Source organism: Lagenorhynchus albirostris, chromosome 8, assembly GCF_949774975.1.
Source record: "Lagenorhynchus albirostris chromosome 8, mLagAlb1.1, whole genome shotgun sequence".
Lineage (NCBI taxonomy): Eukaryota > Metazoa > Chordata > Mammalia > Artiodactyla > Delphinidae > Lagenorhynchus > Lagenorhynchus albirostris.
In genome coordinates this window covers 27,986,527-28,008,087 of record NC_083102.1, presented here as the reverse complement: position 1 = coordinate 28,008,087, position 21,561 = coordinate 27,986,527, and the positions used below count along the sequence as shown (strand labels likewise).

Sequence of the window (21,561 nt, the reverse complement as noted above, 5' to 3'; positions counted from 1 at the left end):
TTTCAAACCCAATCTAAGAAGATCTTTAGAGCAAGCAACAAGCTGAAGGGCTCAGAAGGTGGTATTGACAATGAAAGAGTGTTGAAATATTGAGAAGCGCAGCACTTGTGCATTTTTAATAACAAGAGGGTCAACAAGGACACAGCTCCCTCAGTGCCAGGAGTTGCCACTGACTATGGAAATTGCCACACCAGGGCTATAAACGCTTGCAGTTCATCAGCTTTTTTAAACAGTTCATCAGCTTTCTTAAACACCCTGAACCCCCTCAGTGGACCTTTAGTCTTGAATTAACAAACGAAAGCAATGAAAGAGGGTGCATTCTGAATGGCTGGCATTGATCCCCAACTGTGTCAGCACTGCTACAGGCCCTGAAAAACTCTCTCCATTGTCAATAGAAATTGACAAACCTCCTCTCCTAAATAGTGCAGCTGAGCCGGGCGGGATCCACGCAGCTGTAAAGGGCTCTGCTCTTGGGGCCGGGGAGCACTAACAATGGAACAAGCATGAGCTCTTTGTCAGTCCCAGACTCGGCAATTTTCTAACAAGGATTAAAGTTGTTTCTCGGCAGTGCTGGTGAAAAGAGATTTAGCAACATACCGTGCTTTCTTCATGCAAGTTAAAGAGAAGTAGTTAAGGAATTTCATTATGCTGTCGACTAGTGGAAATACAAAACAAATATATTAAATATGCACGGCTCCCTTTGCTGCCTAATTTATAACATTTTGAGGAGGATTCAATTAAATATAACACTTACTGCCTGGAAACAGGCGCTTCGTCTTTATTTTGGAAGTTTTATTTTTTAAAAAGTCCAGCTGCTTGCCACCTGGAATGAGGTCTCAATACATACTAATGCACAATGTCTTCAGACCTTCTGGGGCTAATACTCCTGAATCTGAGTCACAGGACCACATAGGGTTCACATATTGCGGCTGCTTCAAGCAAATGATTTCTGTCAGAATGTGGCTTCTGAGGATGATGGCAGGGTAAAAATAGTTGCTTTGCTGGGGAACAAATCTGTGATATATTTTCTGCTTAAGTGTTTAGCTTTTTATTGATTATGAACTTGGTACAACTAGCTGATGTATTTTCATTCTTCTCCAGCTAGGCTCGTCTCAATAGGTTAACAACAATAACAACAACAGCAACAAAACAAACCCAACACTTTTTAGCGCCCCCAGATATGAAATGGCTACATTTCCACAGTATGTGTGCATTTCTTCATTTATTTCAAGAGAAGCTGATAGTTTTACCAGAGTCAAGTCACCGTGTTGAAATGACATACCATCTAGAAAATCTCATCTTAGGAAATATGTGCCTTTCAAATGTTAAGTTGAATTGGATAAAAGAATAATGGTTTTGAAAAGCTTGAAAAATATAAAGCACCCTTTAGGATCACTTCGTGGCTTCAGAGGGCAACAAATTATTTAGAAATGTTAATGCCCCACAGTTTCACCAGTACATTAAAAAGTAAATAGAAATGTTTCTCTATACATGGAGTGTTCCTTTTGTCAATTGTACATCTGTTTAATATAACTAAATTCGTGGTCACTTCCCATTTCTAGGCACTAAAATGCAGATCTACATTAACGGTACATTTGATATAATAATACCAACATTTCCACCCTCTTTTCAAGCTAACCCACTCAAAATGATTATATTTGGTTCCACAAAACAGACCCTCAAAACACAAGCATTTAGGGCTTCCCTGGTGGCGCAGTGGTTGAGAGTCCGCCTGCAGATGCAGGAGACACAGGTTCGTGCCCCGGTCCGGGAAGATCCCACATGTTGTGGAGCGGCTGGGCCCGTGAGCCATGGCCGCTGAGCCTGCGCGTCCGGAGCCTGTGCTCCGCAACGGGAGAGGCCACAACGGTGAGAGGCCCGCGTACCACAAAAAAAAAAACAAACCACAAGCATTTTGAAAGTTTTAAGTGTGAATTTTGTGTTGGCTTGGAATAGGATTAAAGGCTATATTTAAGGAAAACTGAAACCAGTCTATTAGGTTAAGAATACAGGAAGTGTTCAACCCAACCTACATCTATCAACCAGCTAGCCCCGGAGGCGCTCAGGAGGAGGGAAACAGAGACTCGCATCTGGACATGGAGGCTGAGGGCTGGCCGTGAACGCACCAGAGAAGAACATCAACACAGAAGCTGCAGGGCCCGCAGTGCCGGCCCCTGTGATGCGACTATTTGCTTGACTGAGTCTGTCGCTTGCTTTCTCTATGCCTCAGTTTTCTCATCTGTGATATGACGGACAGATTATATGAACTAGCTTTAAAATAAGATTTTTATGCTCTCCAGAAATACTATGAGATTAGATTTGACTGTCAAAGGAAGGGGCATGATTAGAAGCAATATAGCTTGTGATTCTCCTCAAAGAAGGGAAAAGCCAAATTGTTTTTTTTTTTAATGCTACTTAAATATAGCTTTGTTCATCCAAATATGCAAGTCTAGGATTCCAGAAGTTTCATTTGGCCTTTTAATGAAGTACAGACATATTATAAAAATGAAACAATAAAGTACAATGAGGAATAAATGAAATCTATTAAGAACAGTGAAGTATTCTTATTATGATTTTATAATAACAAATAATGTTATATACAATATATTACATAATAATAATACTCTGATTATAAAGGTATCTGATGTTTTTAAAAAATCTTCCATGGGAAGTTCAAGTGCATCAGTTTTCATTTGATTCTTAAACAACCTTGACGAAGTGGTTATTATTCCTATTTTGCAGGGAAACTGAGCTCACGTAGGTAGAAAACTGAGTTTAGATTAAGCAATTTACTTATGTAAGTTTATGTAAGTGGCAAGGTTAAGATTCTTCTTATATCTATGCTCCAGAGTCCGTGCTCATGACTACTAGGTTATTCCATTTCCTTCTATGAAACAGTCTGTTCCATCAGTGAAGTCTCTGATTTTTTAAGAGTAGTTTGATGCTTGCAGCAAACAACTAAGAAAACAACTCTACCATTCCTGGTGGTCCCTGATAGTTATCATAACCCAGGACTGTGAAGTAATACAGGAGATGCTTGTTGTTTCAAAGAAGTCCATCACATTTTCTTGCAAGTTACTGTAATCTGCATTTCCAAAGATATTTGTACACCTGATAATGTAATTACATAATGTAATAAATTTTTGGAAGAGCCATACTCTGTTAGGGTAACCAACCAAATGGTCCTTGTGCTATGCATTTCCCACGTGTTTACTTCTTAAGTTGTTTTACAGTGCCATATACCCTAATGCTTAGGAATCCTGGGAAGAATTTTTTTTTCACTGCAACAAAACAAAGCAATGCGGAAAGAAGATCCTTAGTACATTCATGAGGGGACTCGATCTATATGTGCAGTTTTCTTCATCTTTTTTAAAAATACAGAACAGAGAAGAACTTGATTCATGCCTTTTTCCTTCCATATTCAATAAACTCATATTCAGGGCGATTTTCATTTCTTACCTCTATGAGGAAGTCTGCAAAGGAGAGCTCATGAGCACTATGATGTCTGTTAAGAAAGGGAAAATGTAAAAAGTACTAACATGGGAGGGTTGGCATATAGTAGGTACCTAATAAATGCTTGTTGAATGCTGAAAAACCTTTCCTGCTCTTGAAAAGTTCAGTACTTTTTTTTTTCCATTCCCTTTTTTTTTTTTTTTTTTTTGCGGTACATGGGCCTCTCACTGTTGTGGCCTCTCCCGTTGCGGAGCACAGGCTCCGGACGCACAGGCTCAGCGGCCATGGCTCACGGGCCCAGCTGCTCCGCGGCATGTGGGATCTTCCCGGACCGGGGCACGAACCCGCGTCCCCTGCATTGGCAGGCGGACTATCAACCACTGCGCCACCAGGGAAGGCCCCCATTCCTTTTTTTAAAAAAAATACATGAATATAATAACCAAGACGCTTCCAAGATGCATTCAATCCTCTTCACTTATAAAATAGGATAAGTTACATAACAGGGTAAGTTCCACAAATTGGGGGTTGCAAAAGCTCTTTTCCACTCACTCCTATTTCATTAACCCCAAATTTCCTTTCTTCCAAAATATCCTGAAAGTAATATTATTAAACTAGCCTACCTATTCTCACGCTAGACAAAGAGCATTAAAATCAATACTATTCTTCACATTCATTATCATCAAGTAGGCAAGTGCCTTTGTAAATTTATTCTGTGGTTCTTTCCCTGGTGCTAAAAAGATTAGTGATTACAAAGTGAAAATTTCAGATCATCAGTTGTTCCCCCTCTCGCCTACTTATTGACAAATGATGGAACGCATACTGGTTTGGCTAATCTTTTGACTAATCAGTGGTTTGGTTGAACTCAGTGGTCAACCCAGTTATAATGGTGTGTGCACCAGTTTGGGGTGCAGACATAGACTATGAATGATTTATTTGGGCATACGACCTGTTCATCTGGTTGAATGACTCATCTTAAGTACTATATATAAAAGTTTGGTCGATATTGCATTTAAATCAATAATGTAGGATCCGGATAAAAATAAATTAGACTATTAAACGGTACAAGTTTGAGATAAAACCTAGGTCTGAGAATTAATGGTTAGCAAGTCTTTTCTTCAGTTTCCTTATAAAAAATAGGGAACAATTATTCCAAAGTCCCGTTTCCAGAGTGTTGTAGGGACTGGGATAAATAGCTGCCTTCCGGTCTCCGACTCATGGCGCACTCCCACAGGACCTGAATGACCTGCTGATCTGCTAGATGTTGGGTTTCTCTATATCTATGGTTTTTGGACATGCCAATCCCTCTGTCTGGACTTTTATTCCCATGTACGTTTCATTGGCCAGATTCACGTTGACCTTTAAGACTCAGTTCAACTATCATTTCTGCTACGAAGCCAACACTATCTCTTACCAGGTAGACTTAGATGCTCCTGTATTTCCTGCTCCTAGAACCCTGTACAGGTGTCTATAAAAATACTGCACAATGTGGGCTTCCCTGGTGGCGCAGTGATTGAGAGTCCACCTGCTGATGCAGGGACATGGGTTCGTGCCCCGGTCCAGGAAGATCCCACATGCTTGCGTACCGCAAAAAAAAAACCAAAAAACAAAACTGCACAATGTGCCCTATGTCTGCCTCACCAGGCTGTGAGTATCCATAAGGCAGAAACCAAGTCTTTTTATTGATATCTTGAGCCCTTAGCAGAATGTCTGGCACATGACATGCATTACATAATTGTTGAAGGACTGAATGCTTTTAAATATTTGGAAACATAAACTGTTACGTATATAATAGTGGCAGGGCAGCTTTTCAACAGAAAAAAGATAAAAGAATATCAGAGCCAGAGGAACTGTTGACTTGAATTACATGTTTCATTAATAGCAAAATAATTTAATGCATGCTAAAGTTGTAGATATCATCAAAAAGTAAACAACTGCATCTGGCTAAAGACATTTAACACAGAACTGAAAATGTGACAGTCTAATTTCGTTTTAAGTGATGAATTAAGTAAAGGAGAAAGTACTGTAAACTAACAAACCCCCATGTCTATGTACATATATGAGTGTCCGCATACATACTCTTATACACAAAGATATGATAACATTATGTGCTCAGAGGTTGATGTGCTCAGCTCCTGGACTGGCCCTCAAGAGTCTGTCACGCATGCAGTGAGCTGCCCCTCCAGCATATGCTCAGGGGTATTGGTAGCTATTCCTGGGGGGTATCTGAGGCTGTGGGGCATATCTGGTGTATGGCTGGCAGCACTGCCTGTGCATTTACACCAAGAAGTGACATGTCCTGGGTGCTTTCAATGCTTGTTGGTTTTGTGAGAGGTGTTAAAAAAAAAGTGAGAAACATCATTGGTGTGGCACTATTGACTTGAGTCTGAGGGGACATGAGAGCTCTCCTGGGAGCTGGTATAAGCCTGGCTTTTGAGCAAAGAATCCATGAAGGGTAGAGAGGGAGAGTGTGCCCTTGTTGTAATGTCACGGCATTTGATATTGCAGGCACTAGAGCTAGGTACAACCCTTGCATTGGCCCTAAGTTCTGGCAAGTTTCCAACCATCCACTTGCAATGCAGAGAAATAAATAAACGTCAGATTTAGATAATCACTATCATCTATTTTGAAAGGGTACTAAATTTTAATTCTCGATAGTATATCCATTTGGAAAAAATCTATGAAGGTCTATTCAATAGACGAAAATATGAAACATTTTAATGTAGAAATTAACAACTTTTTCAGAAGACCCACTTGGCCGTAAGAATGTAAGCTCCCTTAGGGCAGGAACTTGGTATATCTTATCTAACATTGCATTCTCAGCCTCTAGCAGTGTGTGGCCTCTAGAAAATAAATACTGGCTGTATGAATAAATAAGAAGAGGGGTTTTGATTTCCTATTTTGATTAGAATCCTACCGAGTCATTGTGACAGAGATACCCAACTATGTGGGAGGAAACAAACGCCTAACGTTTTTTTTTTTCTTTTTTTGGCCGCACAGCATGTGGGATCTTAGTTTCCCAACCAGGGATTGAACCAGTGCCCCCTGCAGTGGAAGTGCAGAGTCTTAACCACTGGACCATCAGGGAAGTCCCAATGCCTAACCTTTTAATCCCAACATTCACCACCATCCCTTGCACTTCCTACTTGAAGGATGAATTGGATTTGTTTTCTAGATCTTATGCATCCAAAACGTCACATGAATGACCATCCTACATCTATAAACATATACATTTTTAACTGTATAACATAGGCAGTAAGAGGAAAGTCAACAAGAAATACGGGGAGTATATGGGACCAAATTTATAAGGATCAGTAGAACAAAAGTATGGGAAAGTTATCCATGAGAATGCATAACTAGGAATATGCCTTGAAAAAAATATTGTTCAGCCACATTCAAATACTGCGTCCTATTCCTGACTCTAAACCCTAAGCATGACAGAGAACATTTTGAGAAGTTTCAAAGGACAGCCACAAAGATGATTAAAGGGCTAGAAAAGGGGCCTATGAAGAGAAGTTTAGCAAATAGGGATTATTTATCCTGGAGTAGACAAGTATGACAGGTGCCTTAATAATAGTTTTTATATATAGGAAGGATTATTCCCTAGAGATGCTGGCTACCTGCTTTTTGTTCTCCACTGAGAGGAAAAAGGGAAATGGGTTTAAAAAACAGCATGAAGAATTTTGGTGATGTAGGGGTTAGAACTTGCTTTATTTCAAACAAAACATCTTGCCCATATTAAGAGAGCAAAATTTAGATGGTCTCTTAATTAGGACTGGGCTGCGATCACGAAATTGAGAGCTCTCTGGAGTTTAGGTATTTATAAGTACCTGTGAAAACTGTTCTTTTATAGAGTTTCCTTTCAATGAATTCAATAAATACATGTTTTTGCCACAATGCTGCTGATTTACTACAATAGCCGTTTCCTTACACGGATTTTTTTTTTTTTTGTAGTTGGACGTAGTCAATAGTGGCAATCTGGCTGCCACTGCTGTGCCCACTTGTGAATGGCACTGACCATGTAGATGGGGCTGCATGGAAAGCTTGCAGAGGGAGTGTCTGACGGAGGAGGAGTTCAAAAGGCTACCACAGAAAACGGCTTTAAAGCCATGTGTCATTTGCTTATGAAGTTAGGTTTGAAGAGAAGAATGGTAGCTATCATTTCTATGAAAACATCACACTGGTCAACTGAAAGAGATGCTGGTCTCAGGGGAGTCCTGGGTATTTTCTTTTTTTGTTTTTTCTGCGGTACGTGGGTCTCTCACTGTTGTGGCCTCTCTCGTTGCGGAGCACAGGCTCCGGATGCGCAGGCTCAGCGGCCGTGGCTCACGGGCCCAGCCGCTCCGCTCCGTTCCGTGCTTCCCAGACCGGGGCACGAACCCACGTCTCCTGCATCGGCAGGCGGACTCTCAACCACTGCGCCACCAGGGAAGCCCTGGGTATTTTCATTAATAAGTCAGTGGTTGCCAGATGCAGTGCAAGCATGCAAACCACCGAGGAAAAGCCAGGCTCTGTGTGGAGAAGTCAGAGTTTTCAGACCATATTACATGTGAAGGCAGCATGAAATCAATACTAAATAACTTTTGAAATGCTCAACATGTTGCCTGTAATTATTTCAACTATCTTTGATAAAATCAGGAGGGAGAATATTCTAATTTCTTCCATGACTATTAAGTCACTGTTACCGGCTTGGGTGAATGAAAGCAAATGCGTACTTATGCGTTCGGTGTGAAGAAAAATTTCTCGATCGAAATGCAAGTTTTGACACTTTCCATTCATCAGAGAGAGTTTTACCATTGCTAAGGGATTTTAGGTGATCAACCACAATTTTTTTTTTTCTATTCAAACAAAAACCTCAGATCAGTTCACATGTGAGTTTTTTTTTTTGTTTTTTGTTTTTTTAAAATTCTGAGCACAATTAAAGGTGAGTTAAGGCTCTGGTGGAAATCTAAAGAGCATCAGCAAATCTGAGCACTGCTCAGCTTTTGAATTGCTTTTCTACTTCTCAGTTCTTTTAAATGGTTTTCTATGGCAGGAACATTTTTCTTAATTAGTCACAGCTAATTAGTGTTCGGGCATAGACAAGTAATCAGAAATGTCAGAGCTGCAAGGCTACATCTCCCTAATCCTTTGATAATAATTTAGCCTCCTGGGAGGGCCCCAAGCTGCGGTAAGTAGTGACTGACAATACGGCAAAATTAGGTGGGCAGCAGACCATTAGGGTAGAAAAATAAAAAGCACTACCCGGTCCCGCTGAGCACCATCAGGCAACTAACTGCGCTGCCAGATGAGGTGCCTGTTTAAGCCTGTGTTGTTAATTAGCTGATTCTACCAGACCTGCCACATATGTCCAGGTGCCTCACGCAAAGATGTGTATTTCTGGGCAAGCGCCAAATGACAATTGTGTCCCGTGATCACATTTCAAGAATCTAAGGAAGAAGTCCACATATTTCTGGAAGATTCTTTTGAATTATTAAAGAAATAAGATCAACAAGCTACAATACATTTTCTTGTTGAGTTTCTTTCAGGCAATTAGGCACGCTTATCTCAAGTTTCTCAGGTCTTAATTCACCAACAGCTTAGGTTCAAATGAGGGCCTTTGGCCGCAGAGCCGCGTCTGGACTTGCCAAAGCTATTCTGGCAGACACCGTACATCAAAAGTAGATCCTTTCACAAATCCTTACACTTACAAATGATAACATGAAAATAAGGATTATTAACTAAAATGAACGAGACGGCTGTAATTTGAGAGCAGAGGTTTTGAAGAGAAACAAACTTTGAGGGGAAAAAAGAAAACAGCTAAGGGGCAAGCTCTGTATGGCATTTACTGAGGCAGACATGACCATATACAGAATGAGTCTGACTACAACTGTCTTAAAAGACGTCCAACAACTTCAGTGGGAATCTGAATACTGTGGGTAAAACAAAGCAGGAATATATATAATGAAAATAAAAACCACCACCTGGAAAACAATGTGTTAAAGCAGCGAAATCAGACATTGTTTAAATGTAGGAGATGTGAGATGCCGGTCCTATAACACAAGTAAGAAACAGACAGTTAAACTTCTTATCTACCGTTAGTGCACAGTGTGGCCCAGGGTACACGACCTAACAGTGGGTAGAAATAAATGATCTCAAAGAGTCTCAAGGACATCCCTGAGCTTCTATCATCCATCTTTTCTAGTGATGGAAAAGGAAAAGAATGGAATGACATGAGAGTGATGGTAACATTTGAGTGCTGATAGGGAAATCATGACTGGGCATAATGTGCCAAAGTTAATGCTTTACATTTGACTTCTTTTTACATAGGGACAAAACCAAAACGAAAATACGCTGTAACGGGAAGCTATACTGATTTAGGCAGGTGTATAACCACTTGCTCGTCATTTGAAAGTGAAAGATCATTGAAAAGAGGAAAAGTGCTATTTTTAAATCGACATTCACATACAAGAGAATATATCTATAATATCATGGAATGATAAGAGATGCAGGAAGGCAAAGAAGTCATCTTAACGGGTCTTAACGGGTTCCAGCCTGCATTTCTAATAATGAGGTTGATTACATACACAAAGAAATTCATCCAAGGAATATGACTGAAAAAGTAGATGGTCAGTTCTAAATATATCCTACTATCTAGCAGCCATTCTTACCCATGTCCTGTTGATTTCATGTATTCTTGGGAAACCAACATGATAAATTTAATTTTTAAATAAGTTAAGAATAGTGGTGTCAGTCTTACTGAGGATGAATAAATTCTCAAATCAAAAATTTGGGCATTGGTGTGAAACAGTTAACTCAAAAATTCTGAGCATTTCCCCCCTTTTTCTTATTTGGGAGTCCAGAGACAAACAAGAGCATAGAAGTGCAAAATTAGTTTTATTTTGAAAAGCATATTCACTTGCAATAGTTTCATTTCTTTTTCTTACCATATCTTAAAATGACTACTGAACTCACTGACATAGTTTAGGTCAATTTTACTTAAAATGTTTAATTTAGAGTTTCTTTACTGAAAAGAATTCTTTTCAAGGAAAGTCCTAAGAAATTAATCCTTCATAAAACACTATTCGGATGAATATCACTGATTAATTATCATTTAAAGAATTACTTTTAATTTTAGAAGACATCACGATTTAAAAAAAATCTCATTGAGATGAAACTCTTCAACAATTAGATATTTAATCAGTTTATAACACAAGAGAATGTTTAATCTGCATGATTTACCAATTAAATACTGCACCCTGATGTGTCTTCAGCAACACTAGAGCTAAATCGAAATTGTTTCAAAGGGACACAAGATGGGAAATGCCCTATAGATGCACAAAGGTTTAGAGAGGTAGGAAGGTTGAGTGTCTCTCCTGGACAGCAGGATGCACTTCAGTCGACCCCTATGGGCCTCAGCATTGTAATATTCTTGGACATTAGGAAGTGACCACAGAGGATGCTCTCGTGGCGATTACCGTGGTGTCAGTTTTGATTTCTGAAACATCACCACTTTCCGACCCAGAGATCCAAAGCTCTCAGGGAAGTTGCCCAGCCTCTCTCCTGACCCATGGGCACTTGGGGCTCTCACTGTGTTTGCTGAAACTTGAGAGCGTGGGAAGAAACATCCATAGTAGGCATTAAAAATGGAACTTAAGAATTAGAAAATCATTGCCATGCCTTTATATTGGGATCAGACAAGTTGTAGACGGTTTTGATTTGATAAAATTTTTAAACAGCTACTGACAATGATGTTTTATACACTGAGGTAAGGGAGATTGCCTGCAAAGCAGAACACCTTCTTTTGGTGAATCCATATTCTCTTCTGCTACAGAACTTCCTTTAGATTTCTCTTACCCAGATAAGACACATTTTTTTAAATTGAAAAAGTAGATTTAACAGGTATATTTTTTTCCTTTGGCTAAATTCAAAACATAATAAGTGAGTATAATTTTTTCTTTTTTAAAATTTAAGTATATTTGCTATACAGTATTATATAAGTTACAGATATACAATATAGGGATTCACAACATTTAAAGGTTGTACTCCATTTACAGTTATAAAATATTGGCTATATTCCCCATGTTGTACAATATAAGCTACAAGAATATACTGCGCGACGCAGGGACCATTATATTAACATGTAGATTTTAAACACAGCTTGTGTACCACCAATGACCACTTGACAGGCAAAGACAGCCTCTGTTTAAGATATTCTGGTCACTCAGAAAGACTTAACATGAATACAGAATATATGAGTTCCAACCATTTTTCTAAATGTAGGGTTCAGAACCATGGTGTTAGCTGTGCAGAATGTCAAATGACAGTCTTTATATAGAATCTATTTTCTACTTATCTACTGTAATTGCTACTGCTTATTGCTTTCACCTGGCCATCACAAAAAAACTTAAGAATTGATTGCTACTCCGGGGTGCAAGACTCAGCATGCAACCAACCCAGTAACTTTTGGCGCCACTGCTAAAATTAAAACTAATTTAATTGGTTGGTTTAAAATCTGGAAGGGATTTCAGAAACCATCTGGAGTTCTAGACTAGCTTCTTCAGTTTATATGTACTACCTATACTGAGTCTCAAACAGGCGACATAACTTCTTGAAGCTCACTCATCCAATTAATGGCAGAACTGTGGCTGGATCTGAGGTTTCTGGATTCCTGGCCTAGCCCTCTTCCTACAAACACTGTTTTACCACTTCAAATTTTGTAAGTCTGAAGTATGGTAGACGTAACATGGACTTTGAAACTAGAGAGACACAATTTCAAAGTCCGATTTAGCACTTAACAAGTCCTTTATTGTCTCTGGGTGGGAGATTCCTTAACCTGAAAATAAGGCTAAAATGGGGGTGATGGCATCTACCCAGAAGGTTAGAAATGATATAGGTCAAGTATCTAGCACATTTCCTGGGACACGGAGGTGCCCTTTGAATAGTAGTGGTGACAGGGAAGGCTATTATAATTATTTTGACACTTTGAAAAGATTAGGGATGTACCTTAATCAAACTTAGTACCTTCCATTAAACAGGGGATCTGCCATCATTTACTTACACTTTTTGGAAATTATTTCTGTTTTAAGCAGAAAGTGTTTTGTAAGTTTAACCACTTGTGGAGTAAAGCAGAATGTCTTGATATTTATCCTAATATTAACTGTTTTGATCTTCAAATGATACTTTTAGTTTTAATATTTCAAGATTTGATGTAAACGTCTAAGAGTATCCTATCTACGGTCTTTCAGATAATACAGATTTTAGTCATCCCCCTCTTTAACACATTGAAGAAATAAGAAAACTTCCATTAGGGGCTAGAACAATAATAACAGCAGTGCAGGATGCTTAGGAAGCAGAGTCATGGTGTACGGCTGGGTGGGGGGCTGCACATGGACAGCAGTAGAAGGTACCACTCTCCTCTGCAGGTGCATCCCCAACACAATGGATGCAAATCCAGGGCAATGGTCATTTTTTTACCTTAGTCCCTGGTACAGTTATTTAATCAGAACCCTAAGGTATTTAGCCACAAGTATCAGGAACTAGTAAGATGCTTAATGGATCAAAAAATTTCTGAGGCCAGGAACACCACAAGTAATTAATTACTACTCTCAGGGCCAGTTTCACAGAATTTTCAGCAGTCTTTTTCACGCGTGAGGCATCATGCGGAGAAAAATTCTTTAGTAAAACACATGCATTCTTTTTTAAAGTGTTGGTGTTGGTGGCAGGATGGGTGTTTTGTAGAATAATTGTTTTATATGGAAATACTGCTATGTGTTCTAGAACGAAGCGAACTTCATCTGGATAAAAAGCACATCTTTTGTAAGAAGTTAAGCTCTCCTATTTCATGACCAGAAACTGCAGGCCCTGTACTCTCATCTGGGTGGGTTAAAACCACTAAGTATTGACTCACTGCAGCGAGTGTGCGCGCGTCTGCGCGCAGGCGTGTGAGTGTGTGTGTGCGCATTTTCTTCTGCATCTGAAGGTGGGAGGCTCCATTTCCTTACTCAGGAAGCGAACTGGAATAGCAAAAGTTTGTCATGATGCCTGAATAAAACTGTTCATTCTTTTATCTGTAATAGGCTAAGGTTGCTAACAGGATTTATAGGGTCATTACTTTCAACTGTTTCTTGACACCTAACAATATTATTTTAAGCTCCAGCCAAGTAATTATATAACGTCTCTCAGTAATGATCTGTTGCTTAAGATACACATTCTACTTTACCTTTCAACACATACTTGATAACCTCTCATTTACTAACTGTAATTGAGGCAAATTCAGTCTTGGCTAATTAGGGGCTCTCGGTACCCCTTCATATGTTATTCTTGGTGACATATCAATAGAATTACAGTTTACTTTTTATTTTTAATTACAGTAATAAAAATGTGCAACTTAAAAATATTAGAATGTTTAAGGCCATTATAACTATTTTACAAATAACAAGTCCAATGTTCTACTGGGGATACACAGAATGACAAAACCTTCACAACCAAAACAGAATGGTGGCTTGTCAAGGGTTCCCCTTAGAAGCAAACTCACAGCCATGTCTGATGCTTAGGCGCTGAAAAGAAAGTATATACCTATCACCAGGACAATCAAACTAGCACATCATTTTAATGTTGGCCTCCTGGCATCCACTTTAGTTAGCTCCGTTGGTTATTGCTGCCATACAAAAGGTCTTCAAAAGAAGTTTGGTGAATGAAGGGGAGTTTAAGTAGGAAACAACTTTATGAAGAAAGAAATTCTGGGACTTCCCTGGTGGTGCAGTGGTTAAGAATCCGCCTGCCAATGCAGGGGACATTGGGTTCAAGCCCTGGTCCAGGAAGATACCACATGCCACGGAGCAACTAAGCCCGTGCGCCACAACTACTGAGCCTGCGCTCTAGAGCCTGCGAGCCACAACTACTGAGCTCGCGTGCAACAACTACTGAAGCCTGCGCGCCTAGAGCCCGTGCTCCACAACAAGAGGAGCCACCACAATGAGAAGCCCGCGCCCCGCAATGAAGAGTAGCCCCCGCTCACCGCAACTAGAGAAAGCCCGCGCACAGCAACGAAGACCCAACGCAGACAAAAATAAATAAATAAATAAATTTATAAAAAAAGAAAAGAAATTCTACCTCTGTTACAATCTGATGGCAAGCTTTGTAGTAAATAGGTCGCCAAGACAAAAAATTTAAGATGTTAAGAAACACACACACACACACACACACACACACACACACACACACACACACACAGAGTGGCCTATTTCCAGAATGACTCTACCATTTTTTCACCATAGAAGATGTGCTTTAGCTATACCAAGAAGAAACATAATGGGAATAACATCAACTCAACTTTTCTTTTCTGTTCAACATTTTTGAAAATTACCACATAAGCAAAAAAAGTAAGAGAGAACTTGGAAGTGAAACATATGCTTGTAAATTCAGAGCAATACCAAGTGGAAGCAGAAGTTGCTAATATGGTTTCAGTATTTTGTAAAGGAGCCAGCTGGATGAATGATAATTTTTCTACCCCTGCAGGGCATCAAAGCTTTTAGGAAATCATTCTTTTCACACATATTAACACTTAGCTTATTAAAACAGATGATACTTTTATTGTAAAACAGCCTGGGTAGAGGCTAGAAACATAAAATATGAAAGATAAGGCTCATTTTGACCACCCAATCTGACAAACAGCAAACACTGACATGACAGACCATGGTGGAGATGATGACGTAGCAGGACCTTCTGTAACTGCCACAGCTGAAGTGTCACCATGAAGCCCGTGAACTGCTGTTATGAAAACATTTGCAGTAACTTGCATAATTAAATGAAACTGCCAGAAAAGCATTTCTAAAATGCAGAGAAGATGTACATAAATAAATACAGTTCAAAGCAAATACTACATTTCAGAATCAGCACTGTAGTGAATTATGCCAAGTTATGTCACAAGCAAAGTACCATTTCCTTTGAACTGACTGCTGAATAATTACAAATGAGTGACAACATTGTTGTTGAAATGGACTGCTCTCTTAGTCTCTTTTACAGGTACTCGGTGAATGAAACTTGCTGATCAGGCCATCTAAAACCACAACCTCCCCATTCTAGGAGCTGCCATGCCTCAGTGAAGACCTTCACGAGACTACAGCAGTACTCTGTTAGCCAACGTCAGTACTGGAAAGCAAGATGAAAATGCACACTAACAGTACAGTGGCAGATATCTGCCTTTATTGTAGCTTATTTCTTTGTTTAAATGAAGAATATTATACTGACTTAAGAAAAACTTTTATAGTAGGGGCCAAATCCATTACAGTCTGATTCTGTTTATGGATTGCTGCAAAGGCAAGTGATGTAAACTATACACAACGGTAAACTGGATTATCACCTTGCTTGCTAAAATTAACCTTAGAAGGATTCTGAGACTCTCACTCTAATAGTGACAGTTTTCAAGTATAGAAAAAAGCCAGTTAAGGCTTCTGTCAGCAGTCAAAGAAATAAAATGGGCAACTATATTAGCTGCGTAGAAGAAAAAGAAATAAAAAAAGAGAGTCTGCTTTGCAGACATACCATCAAAGTGTAACTGTTTCCTTCACAGTACATCTGCAAAGCCAGCATGATTTGCAAGGGTACTTACATCAAACAACTTTTCTATATACATTTCCTCATTGACCTTTTCTCGAAGAATATCCTGGTTTTGCCGAACAAACATAATATAGGTGTCTGCCAGATCCATTCCTGGTTTCTGTTGTGAGGGAAAAGCACAGGGAAGAAAACAATATCACGTCTTGATTGTGAAAATGTTATTTAATCACCATCCTAGAAAATCATTCCTTATATCCTTTCAAAAGTAACAGTAGAAAAATATGCTTAAGATCAAATCAACAATGGACACCTTCAAATTCCATAATTAAAGTAAATGAACGTTTATTATTGAGGTCTATAACTTGAGGTCATAGTTACATATCATTATTAAGATGATTAGAAATATGTGGTTGTAAGCTAGTAGATACTCTTTTTTTTTTTTTTTAATGGCTAACTTGCTAGGTCAATATGCCAAGCAGTATAAATGAATACATTTTTCAAAAAAATTCCCACATGCAATAATCATTTCCTAATTGTAAGTTCAATTTCCTTTTCATCATTTCTGGCTGGTTTATCCATATATATTTTAAAAAATGTTAGCTTTCCTTGGTTTGCCTTCCTCAACTACTATGGGTGTTCAAGGGATACATAATAAATTTTCTTATTAGGAAGATATTGAACAAAAAATATTTAATGCATTACAAAGTGAAATGCAAATCAAAATTTTGTGGGTTATCCATTGCTTCTACTCATCCATATTTATCAATACTACCTCAAGGATTTATATTATTTTAGAAATGCAATAAGAATACCGATGAACGAGTCTCCCATGAAGAGCCAAAGGTGTGGATTAGATAAGTTTCCAAAGTTACTCAACATTTGGTGTCTTCTAATATTAGACAAGATAAGGCAGTTAATAGAATTCCTCCTCCCTACAGAGTCTACAGAATCAGCACCAGGGAGGGACAAAAACCTGAATGGCTCCTAGAGAGTTTTCCTTCTAAATTTATCTCTAGTTCTTCTTTTAGTTTCACACAGCTGGACTAGATGATCTGTATACTCTATACCTGGGGTTGATTCATAGTCTGTACTGAGTAATTCATTTCATTAGAATAGGACAATAATAATGATGAAATGGTAGAACCGATGCCCGAATAAGTCAATGTCAGTCGTGCATAATTTCTTATCTATAGGATGCGCTTACAAACTCCATCAATGGACTCTTTGTAAAAGTAAATAATGTAAGGAAACTAGGTGAAAGAGGATATGAATTATTTAACTATTACTACTGCAGGAAAGACAAGATATACATCTGAGTGATGCTAGGACAGTAGTAGTGCCTTTTCCTTAAATGAAGGACAAAGTTCTTATCACTTCTTTTTCCGGGAGGGGATTGTATTTTATGTATTGATACAATGATAAAACTGCCCATCTCTTAACCAGTGCACAGTATAGACATTGGGCATATCTCATTAATAAAAATTAATTTGATTTTTTGGTAACAAAGTTATTTCTGGGCAATGAAAATCACAGAAAGTTCTTATATATTTACGTCTTATATTTAGCCTAAAGGGAAATTTATACCACATGGACGGAAGGATCCTTTCAAACATAACCTTGAGGGGGCTTCCCTGGTGGCGCAGTGGTTGAGAATCTGCCTGCCAATGCAGGGGACACCGGTTCGAGCCCTGATCTGGGAAGATCCCACATGCCGCGGAGCAACTGGGCCCGTGAGCCACAGCTACTGAGTCTGTGCGTCTGGAGCCTGTGCTCCGCAACAAGAGAGGCCACGACAGTGAGAGGCCCGCGCACCGTGATGAAGAGTGGCCCCCGCTCACCGCAACTAGAGAAAGCCCTCGCACAGATTTGAAGACCCAACACAGCCAAAAAAATAAATAAATTTATAAAACAAAAACCATAACCTTGTTATAACAAAATTCGTGACTAGCTATAATCTGAAACAACTATTTATATAAATGTCTTCACTGATCTTTCCTTCCAGAGCAACCATACACAATGTAGGAAATATATTCCAAACTTAATGGAGACAACTTACCAAATTCATGCCTTCACTATTTTTCTACATAATTCTCATAAGCAATGTCTGAAAGTTTAAATAATTACAAGGCTACTCAAGAGAAGCCTGGGTTATTTTCTTCTTTGGGGGCGAGGGGTGTTACACGTTAAGTTTTTCCAGTAAAAAGGCAGGGTAATTTGTACAAGATTACTAACTACTATTAACGGTTGAAGATAGCTAGCCCATAAGATAAGGATTTCTCTCGGTGCCTCTCAAATTTGTCAAGACACTGAAAGTGTGAACATTCAGAAAGGATACTGCCGCAGAATGAAAATGACAGGAGAACGACTTTCTATACATGATAACAAGTCAGCTCCACATCTGAGTTTCAGTCAGGTGCTTAGAAACAAAATGCTGTGATATATATAATACCAAGGCAGCTGGGAACAGCCCAGAGGAACTGAGAGTTAAGAATCAACACATGAGAGGCGTGCCTCCTCCACCATTTTTCCCCACCGCTACCCCATTTTTATTTCTGCCTTTCAAAAGAAGAGTACGCTTAGAAGTTTAAACTAGTCAATCACTTGACCCATCAGACTCACTGGAAACTGAGTTACAGCCAGGAGAAATAGAGAATGATGGCTTTAAACGCTTGCCACAGACCCGAAGGTAATTTTTTTCCCATTTCCTTGATCACTTTTAAGATAACATTAGACATCATGAAACACTGTCCAGGAAGAATTTATCTTTTGTCATCTAAAAAAAATACTTTTACAGTTTAAGCCTAAGAGAAAACTCAGTGCTATTCCCTTCCGCAGACCCGAGGGATATAATACTGAAATCTGCAAGCTGAGACAGTTCTACAGCTCTCTAAGAAAATCACAACCGTGGTCGAGGGTGTGAAGTAAAGCTCATTTAAAAGCTTATTTCAACAAATTAAGTGTTGTCTTTTTCTTTTTTTCTTTTTGAAATTACATTTTCTCCCCTTTGGCAAATTAAGATCCACTTGCCTAGAAAACAAAACCTACAATTCTTACATTCCTCATTAGCATTATTTCTTCCTTTATCTTTGAGCTGTTTACGTATTCTTGCAACTGTGACATACGGGAATTTCACACCTAGTGAATATATTTTCATGTAGCTTGTGGCATGAGACTATAATCATTAAAAGAATATACACAAGTAAGGATAACTGCAACAGCTGGTGACATTTACCAATTAGAATTATAGTTCTTTAAAACACTTTATACTTCCTTTGGTGTATGAAGGGTAATTATCTCTGATAAACTGCTGAAAAAGATGTAATTTTCCTTTTAAACAGTTTCTACTTACAGTACAAATGTGTTTGGATAGAAGACATTATCGCTGGTTCAGTGCTCCTTTGTGCAAAGGACTCTGTTTTATGGCAGTAAGATCTACATATTTTGGAAGTCACTGCGTCTCATTCCATTATTACATGTTATCTTATTAGGAAATAAAGTTTAGTTAAAAAAGCAAAAAACTGAACACACTCAGTTAAGTTTTTGTTTGCTGGTGTGTAAATGAAAAGCATGCATGTGACTGCATCACCAGGTAGAATATTGCTACACATTCTGGTGCAAGTGGGTGTCTCCAACCTTATCAAAGGAGCAGCCTGTTAAACTTCAACAACTGTAGATCTGGATGAATTTTTATCAAGGATATTTTGTTCTGGAGAGCTACATTTAGAAATCTTCGCTATATTTGTAATTAGTTTTCTTAATGAACGAGAAAATAACAATTAAAAACCACATAGCGAGCACATTATGTATTAAATACCACTAAGAGAGAGTAAATGTTGTTTTTCATTCTCCCATTTAAAACTTTGAGATCACGCAGCGTAGAGAATGGGATTGAGGACACGGGGTCGGGGGAAGGGTAAGCTGGGACGAAGTGAGAGAGTGGCGTGGACATATATACACTACCAAATGGAAAACAGATAGCTAGTGGGAAGCAGCCACATAGCACAGGGAGATCAGCTCGGTGCTTTGTGACCACCTAGACGGGTGGGATAGGGAGGGTGGGAGGTAGACACGAGAGGGAGGGGATATGGGGATGTATGTATATGTATAGCTGATTCACTTTGTTATAAAGCAGAAACTAACACACCACTGTAAAGCAGTTATACTCCAATAAAGATGTTAAAAAAAAACACAAAAAACTTTGAGATCCTCAGTTCATTAAGCACTAACTTCTCCATCTTGTTTCTTAGGGTAGTAATCTCTAAATCAAAATAAGCCTTCCTGGATTGCTTCTAATTCGATTCAGAAAAGAACAGAATTTGGCTAACGAAGTTATAGTAAAAGGATACAAATATCTAAAAACATTCCCCCACGAGCATAAAGAAGTCAAATATGGACGGGAATGGAGTATGGTAAGGTGAGCTCCTCTGACTTTGGCTGCATAATAGAATACACCAGCGAGGGAATGAGTGTAAGTAAGGATGCAGACTCCAGCACATTTTTTTCGAGCGCTAATCACTGGTTAACCCAGTGAGATGAAAATGCCGTTTAAAAAAAAAGAAAAGCAAAAAATTCCTTGTTAATTACACACTGCAAATGCTCTTACTTCCTGCTGCTACACCTAATCCCACAGGTGCAAGTCTTCACTTTCCCCATTCATGGGTGGGTGGGTGCAATGCTGCAGACATTTTTCACAGCTACAGATTTAGATACAGAAGAAGCCCGTTTAACCTTCCACAGGAGGTTAACAATACACTATGCAAACACTGTCATGGTGTCTATTTAACAAGGAGACAAATTTTTTTTTTTTTTTTCCTGCGGTACACGGGCCTCTCACTGTTGTGGCCTCTCCCATTGCGGAGCACAGGCTCCGGACGCGCAGGCTCAGCGGCTATGGCTCATGGGCCCAGCCGCTCCGCGGCATGTGGGAATCTTCCCGAACCGGGGCACGAACCCGTGTCCCCTGCATCGGCAGGCGGACTCTCAACCACTGCGCCACCAGGGAAGCCCTCCCACTAGGTTTTAGTCACTGATCCTAGTTCTATCCTCTTGATTGATACAGACTGAGGCTTCTTTAAATGGGAACTCCATGTATTAAACATGACTCTCTTGTCTCTCAGCGTTTTCCTCTCTCAAGGATAATATTCCAATTTCCCTTTTTTTCTTTATAAGCCATTATTTCCAGATCCCCTTAACTATGCTGGCTGCTCTCTTCAAAAGGAGGTAAAGTAAAAACTATATGTCGTTTTTACAAGACTACAGATGGATTTTCCCACAATAACACAGATGTGAACAAGATAGTATAGAGCAGAATGATTATTTTTTAGAATCTGGACACTAGATTTATTATAATCAGTGATAATGTATGACGACAACTAACATTTATTGATCACTAATTTCATTCCAGGAATCCTGGAAAGTGCTTAACATATTTACAACAAGCCTAGAAGTGGTATAATTCTATTTCCATTTGATAAAGTAATTGATGTCCACACAGGTACATGCCTATGTCCAAACTCATCTAATGATGGACATTAAATATGTGCAGTTTTAAATATATCAATTATACCTCAA

At 39.0% G+C, this 21,561-nt stretch overlaps 1 protein-coding gene across 7 annotated transcripts in view; it reads right to left on the bottom strand.

Moving 5' to 3' along the window:
• The window catches only part of CADPS2 (calcium dependent secretion activator 2), a 477,558-nt gene that overhangs the window by 9,937 nt on the left and 446,060 nt on the right, over positions 1-21,561 (bottom strand). For 6 of the 7 annotated variants that reach the window (XR_009541940.1, XR_009541942.1, XR_009541943.1 and 3 more), the window contains one exon: positions 16,043-16,150. Coding sequence is in view for 3 of the 7 variants with exons in the window: in XM_060156782.1 (XP_060012765.1) it covers positions 16,043-16,150 (108 nt within the window). In the remaining 4 variants the exon portion in view is untranslated. Of the gene's footprint in view, positions 1-15,000; positions 15,262-16,042; positions 16,151-21,561 lie in introns of those variants that run through there. The other variant, XR_009541941.1, reaches the window with a different exon arrangement.